The 8,836-nt window shown below is 45.3% G+C and overlaps 1 protein-coding gene across 3 annotated transcripts in view; it reads left to right on the top strand.

The window, feature by feature from the left end:
• SLC22A18 (solute carrier family 22 member 18) overlaps positions 1-8,622 on the top strand; it is a 100,224-nt gene extending 91,602 nt beyond the window's left edge. For 2 of the 3 annotated variants that reach the window (XM_019552193.1, XM_019552191.1), the window contains 2 exons: positions 1,929-2,049; positions 8,381-8,622. In XM_019552193.1, the coding sequence (XP_019407738.1) occupies positions 1,929-2,049; positions 8,381-8,568 (309 nt within the window). In that variant the 3' untranslated portion in view covers positions 8,569-8,622. Of the gene's footprint in view, positions 1-1,928; positions 2,050-3,538; positions 3,842-8,380 lie in introns of those variants that run through there. The other variant, XM_019552192.1, reaches the window with a different exon arrangement.
• Positions 8,623-8,836: the final 214 nt, after the last annotated feature.

Genomic DNA, 8,836 nt, shown 5'->3' on the forward strand with positions numbered 1-8,836 from the left:
CCCCCCCCCCTCACTGCTTAAGCAGAGATCCCCTTACTCCTCTCTCCCACAGCACAGACAGTAGCCAGCATGTGGTATGCTAGCTAATGCCGTGTAAGGCAGATAGGACAGGTTAGCAGATTAGCTTTTGGAGCTAATCAACAGCTCAGCTGGTAATGTCCCTGCATTCCTTCCTTTGGAAAAAGCTGTTTAAAAAGAGCTTGAACTAATAAGTAATGCTTTGTCTTCTGATGGGGTGCTAAATGCTGATAACAGAGATGATAAATGCTCTGTCATGAAGGTGTGAGGGGACTCCCTCCCTAATCACAGCATCCTGCTAGGGCCTGGCCATGCCCCCACTCTACTCAGCCCTATAAAAGGGAAGGGAGGGCTCCTCTAGCACCCCCCAGCTTCTAGCCTGAGCCACTGCAGGCATGTGCCAGCATTTTATCAGTTCAGAGGGAATATGTGTACAGTTACAAAATGATCAATTCATGCTCAGGCTTTTTGAATGTCTGTCCCTAGCCTAGAGCATTAGGAAGTGGAGGAGGCATTCGCAGCAGCAATTCCATGTTTATCTGTCATTTCTGTCATCTTAGTGCTCAGGATTGATGGGCCCACACAGCATTCGGGAGCTATCATTCTGGTATTGATCTGCTCTGACCGTTCACTACAGCTACCACAATGTCTGGGAAGCAGCTGGTTGCTGTAGCTATATACACTTCTGATCCCTGTTTAGTTCCTGCCAGCATTTGCTCTTGAAAAGGTGCTTTTGTTATCCTTGCTTTGTTCTGACTACCTTGCACACCACAGACTAGAATGTGCACTCCTTCCTCCAACATTGAGGCCCCTCAGAGTCACAACCATTATCTCTCATGTCTCCAGACAGTGAATTAATCTGTAGATCTTAATCCAGTTAAAAAAAGCTTGTTCTTAACCTCAGCATCACCAAATCATGAGTTAGAACTGTTTCTGGGCTTGTTTTAACTCTGTAGCCAAGAGGCATCGACTGGATTTTATTAAAGAAAAATCCGGTTGGTATGATACAATGAGTAAAACTTCCGGCTTAACAAAGGATGAAAAGGATTTCTAGACCACAATAGAAGAAATACACCTTGAAAGTTAACCCTAGGATAAGAGACTTCCAAGAGCAGGGGAGAGAGTAATTTCCTTTCCATGCCCCAGAGAAATGAGTTAATTTGATCGGTGAGGATTTTGAGTGAACTGAGAGCTACTTTAGCCCCATCACATATGTGTTCAGTACGTCTCACAGTACTAAGCAGCTGGGAGGATGTCTCCCTTAAGGATTGTTCAGTAAGAAGATTTTACAGTGATACACTGATGACCAGGAGACCCACTCCAGATTACTAAACACGGAGAAGCTATTGGCAAGTAAATAAACAAACTGGATTAGAAATCCCAGAGAACAGCATTACATAACCTACGTTATCAGGTTATTTTGGCAAGTGTAGTTAAGCTTTAATTATTTATGATAATGAGTTAGGTGGTTTTGTGTTAGTAATAAAGCCTTAATGAGACCATGTTACTCTGCTATTAAACCTTTCCCACGAGGTTGGGAGAGCCAACCAAGGGAGTGGGGAGAAGGGTAGGGGTTATGAGAATTGTCAGACTTTGTGAATTAGCAAAGCTAGGCTAAATGCGGTTTTGACTTGTTTGGTAGGATATAATTTGTGACATGTGCTGAGTGCACATAATAATACATTAAACAAACACAAAGGTAGGATAAGAGACCTGAATGTGCCAGCTTCTCATATGGTGGAAATCAGTTCTGTTGCATTAGCCCAGTGTCAGTTTCTACCAGCTAAGGGTCTGGCACAGTCTGTTTTTATTAAGTGCTGTGGGGATTGCGTCTCTGATAGGACAGTGCCACTTGTGCTGCCCAGGCTGGCTCTCTAAGAGGCTGTGATGTTTTCTGTTCTGCCGCCCAGGCTCTGATGACCAACGTGTTCCATTACTGCATCATCTCTCTCCCCATGGTGTTTGCATTCTGCACCGTGGGCGTCATCACAGACAGCATTCTCACCAAGGCCGTCCCCCCTTCAGACACCGGTAAGCCTCCTTAATGGGGTTTTTATCCTTCCCTAAATTCAGTCAGCTGCGCCTCCTACTCCAGCTCAGGGCTTGTGACTTTTAGAGCTTCCAAGCTTTAAACTGCGAGTTGGCTTGTGTATAAACCCTCTGTGTGCTGCTGAACCCGACGCTGTCAGCCGAGACTTAGAGATCTGTGAGAAGAATGCCGAGTTCCAAGGGCTGAGCACATCACATCAGGCATAATTTTCCTTAGAACAAAGGGTAACCTATATTAGTCCCACATCTTTGCCAGCCTATGAACATTGCCTAGAATAAGCATGACTAGAGTTACAAGGGTGCCTGCAATGAGCCAGCAACCAGCAGTGATTGGCACTGCCAGAAACATAACAAGAGGCTAAATCGTGGAGCTTTGACATAGTCTTAAATCTGCCCCAGCATAGAGGGTCTGTGCATACTTCTGCATATGCTTAAGGGCTCAGCTCAGCAGGGCCTTGCATCAGTCCTGTGTGTTCAGTTGTATTTCAACACCACCGCCCCACCACCAATCTGTCCTCAGAAACAGCAAATTAAAACTGATGGCTCTAGTCCTTGAGGAGACTGCAATGGAAGCAAGTGGCAGGTCATGACTTAGGGCAGGGCTGTCCAGCGGGTGGTCTGCGGGTCACATGCAGCCCCTGAGGGCTTAACCTGGGGCCTCTAAGCTCCAGTCTGGGTACCTCTTCCCACTCCATCACTTCAGCTGCTGCTGCCACCACTACCAGAGTCTCCAGGCTCCCTCTCCCTCCCCTGGCTTCTATTGCATGCCCTCACACTTGAGGGTGGTGCAGCTCACCAGGCTGAGGGACCAGGAGCAGAAAAGGGACCTGGTGACCTTATGTGGTGAGGGTGCACCAGCCCAGTGCAGCAACAAGTGGCTCACAGCATGGCAGGAGCCCACAGGATGCAGAAACACTGGTGCAGTGCAGGAGTATGATGGAGAACCCACATGGTATAGCCCATGTGGTCTGCGGCCTCTCAGCCACTCAGAAGTTGGACGGCCCTGATTTAGGGCTATTGCACTTCCTTATGCCATGTCACTGTTACGTAAGTATAGCTGTGGTGCTTTAACACTGAGGCACTGGTCTAGTTATACTAAACATGCCGTTGCCTGAGAAATCTGGTTTGGACAGCTGTGTGCAATGAATGTTGGCAATAGAAATGAACCCATGCAGTATTAATGATGCGGTATCAAGCAACACTCCACTTACAACTGCCCAGTCTAAGTTGTCATTAAGGCTCAGGCTGCTGGCACATCTGTAGCACTTGCAAATATCAGTCCATGTGGCCATATATTCCCATCAATAAAGAAAGATTTATGTCATTTTTTTTAACATTTGAATGCTTCTGGCCATGCATCTTGCTACCATAAACAGCTATGCAGTCAGAGTTAAAAATGCAGTTTCTGTCACGCACACTTGCACAGAGATGCTGCAAGGATGAATTTTATAAGAATTCTTGATTGCTGTAGGTTATGTTAGATACTCAGTCATCACATTATTGGAAAGGAAGGGTGAAGAGGCTGAAGGGGTTTCTAAGCATCAGGCTAACCTCAGCTGGAGCTCCAAGCCTTGCTGTAGTGAAAGAAGGAAGGAAAGCCAACTACTATGTATCCAGCCATCTCAAAGGAACATCTACAATCTGGATTGCAGATAGATACAGTTGCCTACCCTAGTTTTAGACTGTTTTGGGGTGTTTCTATGGGCTGCTAAACATTTCTACATTTCAGTGTAGAAGTGGCTGCAAATCAGTGGTAAACACAGATGTTGTTGTATCTATTTGTTTCTCAAGGTACAGCTAGAAATGCATGTGCCTTAAGGCTACCCAAGTCATGTTACTGTGAGCCTTCCATCTACTTTCTTCCTGTGTAGAAGCCAGGAGTCCTTTTGTGTGAGATGAAGCGTACCAAACTAGGCTGTCCTTATCTGCAGACCATGCTTCCCATCTCTTAAGCACTGCACACATGGTTCTGGTCACCATAGATTTCATAGACATTGGGGCTGGAAGGGACCTTGGAAGATCATCGAGTCCAACCCCCCACCCCAGGGGCAGGAAGTCAGCTGGGGTCACAGGATCCCAGCAAGATAAACATCCAAATTTCTCAAAGTAGGTGCTTGAACCACCTCTGATGGCAGACTATTCCAGACCTTGGGGCTTGGACAGTAAAGAAATTCTTCCCTATGTCCAGCCTGAAACGGTCTCACAGGAATTTATAACCGTTCGACCTTGTCATCCCTTGGGGGGGCTCTGGTGAAGAAACGTTCCCCCAGATCCTGGTGGTCACCCCGATAAACTTACAGGTGGCCATCAGATCACCCCTGAGCCTGCGCCTTTCCAGGCTAAAGAGCCCACATAGATGTAGTTTCCCTCCTTTAGGAGATCCAGTGTTGGAAGAGTCAAACTCCAAATTCTGGCTTTCACATGCACCCTCCCCACCCCACACACAGAGCCATGGGTGTTTGCAAACCCCGGTTGCAATTTTACCCACAGATAGTACAACCTGTCAGGAAAGTTTCTTAAAGCACTTTTGGATTCCTTCTGGGTGAAAGCCTTTGGAAAGGTCACATCCTTGACTTATTTGTAAGGCTGAAAGCATTCCCATTGAATGCACCGTAGATGAAAACTTAATGAAACCAGTTAGCTGTTTCTGAGGTAAAGGGCTACATTTGCCTGGGCTCTCAGTTCTGCTCAAATTAAAATTTTTGGTTTCAAGACATTTAAGAAATGTTCAGTGAAGAGTGAAAGCTGTGGGGGAAGGGCAGTAAATGGCATTTAAGCATAGAGCAAAGTTGGAACTTATCCAGATAATTCTCAAAAGGGCCTTTGTGAGCAGGGGGAAATGGAACATGCCCTGATTTTAAAGCCCAGAGGCTACATTCAGACACAAATGATAGAATTCAGTGGCCTCATCCTTATCCTTATTTGCGTATGTTATTAGGTCACCATGCAATTCAGCCGGATTGGTAGACTCTTCACAGGAACTGAGGGGGGAGTGACACCCCGGGGTGGGTTGCAAGAAAAGATTGCTTTGCGATAAGGGAGTTGTGTGTGGGCTCAGGGGTAAACTGGCAGGGACTATACCAGGTCAGGAATGAAGTGCATGTTTGTACAGTGCCTAGCACAGTGGGCCACAACTACAACTCAAGCCCTTCAGCAGTGCAAATAATAACAGGTGGTCTGATGTTTGGGCTTAGGGCTAGATAAACAGAGGATGCAGCTGGAAGATGTGGATTGCAGTGCTTTAGCAAAGGCAGGTGGCCAGGGAAAGGGAAAACCAGGCATAAAAGTCGCATGTCCAGATCCAAAAGCCAAATGCCATCTGTTCACCTTTTTATGTTTTTGCATTAAAAAAACCAAAATGTTTTAACAATAAAGTCCTCTCAGGCAGGGGCAGCCATTCAGTCCAGAGGGCTGAATACAACAGGGCAATGCATGCGTGATCAGCTCCTTTGGAGCAGCAGGTTGGAATAGCAGCACGGGTGTCTCATGGAGAAGCACGGCTATTAAAGTGCCTGCCACCCATTTCCGATCATGGGCGGCACCACACACTACCTGTTCCACCCACATATCAGCCACGCTAATCTCCTGATTATGCAAACATGAAATTTACACTGCAAATTAGTCATTTTTAGTTACATTTTCATCTTTTTATTAGTCAGTGAGAGTGAGTTTATAAGGTCCCACCCTGCCCTGCCTTAATGCTACAGTTGACATTCAAGCTTTTTCATATCAAAAAAATCAGGATGTGGTGTCAGCATTTCACTTTAGCCACATTCACGTGATTGCTCTGTTCACCAGTGGAATTTCTGCCCTGCATTTACAGTCCTCTGTAGAGCTTTTCAGCATCCACTACAGAGGAATCAATCTCTCCACTGACTTTCTGAGGGTTGAGTCATGACAAGAAAGACAACCCACCCACAAAATAGGGTGCCTCTCTCATAAAATGGATGGGCAGGATAGATTATTCTTTTCCACTGGCTCTAAATGTGATATGCTATCTGCCTTTTCTAGATAGGTAGATTTCTCAGGAAATATGTACACGCTAGGATGCTAATCACTACTTGCAGTAGGCATTCAGCTCTGTGGATGAGAGCTTGAATTCCTAAAGCCACTTCCAATTAGAGCTGATGATTTTGCCATTCAGTTTTAACTTATCACTGGGGCTTTCAGCTGAAAGGAACAGACTGGAAATGATTTCATTCGTTTCCCTTTGATTTTGTCTCTTCAAAGGCAGGAAGGCATTTTGCACTATGTTTGAGTGCCATTTATCTACATGCAAGAGCCGATGGGAATGCTGGTTGAAGCAGTCACAGTTTGTCTCCGCACAATGCCTGGCACAGCTCAATCCCCTGTCTTAGAAGGGAGGTTTAGGGGTCTCCTTTCACCGGCTCATGGCTTTATGGCACCATAGGTGGTGATTCTGTTCAATGGTATGAGAATAGCCAGAGGTTAAAATAGAGCTTGAACAAATTGAGCTCTCAGCTCTGCTTTTATCCAGGATCCAGCAATATGGCAGCCTACCCTATATTGCTGCATTCCAGCAGCCTGCATCCTGGTACATGACCCTGTTCTTGGAACAGACAGGGCATACCCTGTTTGGTTTTCCTAGCTCAGTGTGGCTCCTCTCCATTACTCAGACTGCTGATCCATAGCTTGCTACCTGCCTGACATTTGAATTAAACTACACTATTGCATGATGATCTGAGAACTGATCTAGAGCAGCACTATAATCCTAGCATGGTAGCATGATAAAAATAAAAAAGGAGGGAGGCTAGAGTATTCAGAAATGTAGGAGCTCAAATAAAAGCACCAAGGGGAGGCCAATGACCCCACTGCCCTTGGCTAGTAGACACCTCTGGGTCTAAACCCTGAAGTGATTTGGAAAGAGAGAGTGATTTGGAAAACTGAGTCAGGGAGACTATGGGGCTGAGTTGGACAAGGTAGAGTGAGGGGCTTGGAAGAGATCAAGAAAAGAAAAATGAGAACAGGTCACTTGTGTTGTGAGACAAGGGAAATGGCTGGCAAGAGGGGAGAATTTTAGGGAGAGGGACCATGCAGAAAGAAAGGTGGGGTAGGCACAGAAAGAATTAATGCAACTGCCATTTCTGGCATTACTTGGCCTGCTTCCAAGTTAGAGTGAAAGGTACACGGCATATAGATATTTTGCTTAATGAGACACTTTTTAGAATGGTACCAGTAAGCGCTTCACTTTGAGCCCTACAAATGCAAACGCATCCTAGAGGCAGACCATAGATTGGAACCTCTCAAAGCTCAATGGTGCTTACAGCTAGGGGATCTAATTTTGACCCATCTAATTTTTTAGGAAACAGAAATCACTACTACCTTACTGCAGATTTAAGTGTCTCAGAGGTGCAGACCTGACAACCCAACCAGTTTAGAAGCCAGATCTCTGCTTTAGAAAAAAAAAGAGTGCCAGCTCAACTGTTAACAACCAGTTTGGCAGTTGTGTATAGTAATGAGGTTCATTCAAATGCCTGGCTAGGGGGGACGGGGGAAACGATAGAAAGTGTCTGTATGGTTGTTCCCACAGAAGAAATGGCAGCTTTGGGATCCACACGTCTCATGCATGATCCCCAAACCTGAGAACAGACCCTTTTGTTCTTTCTAAACAGTCAGGACACCAACACATGTTTTGTTTCATCAAAGCCTACACAAGGGGACCAACAATCCCACAAACAATGGCCGATGGTATTACTCATTTGCTGGTAGCAGTCCCCAGAAGCCTCCCAGAGATATTTCCTCTCACCCCTACCCCCTCTTTATTGGCTTATTTCTCAACTAGTTTTTAGCTCTCTGGATGAAAGTGCATCACTCCTCAACCCCCATTAATGTGATACGTGGTTGGATTGCCACTCTTCTCTGCCCCACAACAAAAGGATTCAGAGTCTCTGTTCTGATCCAGATCCCTGCTACTCCAGTATTCAGTCTAAACTACTAGAATGGAATAGTGCAGGTGTGCTCACATATTGTGCTATCTAGACAGCTCAGGGTGCAGCCCCTATACCTGAAAACAGGACTCTTATTCTTCCTAACCAGTCAAAAATGCCAACAGACTTGCAGAATGCAGGGGCACTAAATGAAACGAAATAAAGTAATTTAGATACGAAGGCAGCAGTGTTGCATGGCATGGACTACAGTGTAGATAGATAAGAGGAATTATGTGATGCAATTGCCTGTGATTGATAGCAGGAAACTAGACCCTGTGACGTAAGGTTCATTCCAGCTCTGTGCTCCTTTGTAACTACAGTTAACCTATACCTTCTCCGTGTTTGCTCTCTGCTATCTTCTCCAGGTGCCATGCTTGGGATATGTGCATCAGTTCATCCCCTGATGCGGACTGTGGGCCCAACAATAGGTGGACTTTTGTACAAACAATTTGGAGTCTCATCCTTTGGTTACTTGCAGCTAGCTGTCAACCTAGTTCTGTTTTTGTATCTTTCAAAGAATAAAATCCCCCCTAAAGAAGAAAAAGATCAATAATTCAGGCTACACAGAAGTTTACTCCTTTGTCCATAAAAATTAAAAAGCACTTAACCACCCCCCCATATGAGTGTATTTTGACTGCAGCAACCAAGATTGAAAATAAAATGGATTAAACCACTGCTACATATTTCTGCCGTGGATATACTTAGAAAGCTACTACTTACAAAGCTTTGCAATAATTCATGGAGCTGACAGATTGCAGATGCTTCAGAGCCTTCACAGATGAAAAAGTCATTTGTAATTGTATAGCAAGCACTTAACAAAC

The sequence above is a fragment of the Crocodylus porosus genome, unplaced genomic scaffold (genome assembly GCF_001723895.1).
Source record: "Crocodylus porosus isolate Cpor-Errol unplaced genomic scaffold, CroPor_comp1, whole genome shotgun sequence".
NCBI classification, from domain to species: Eukaryota; Metazoa; Chordata; order Crocodylia; family Crocodylidae; genus Crocodylus; species Crocodylus porosus.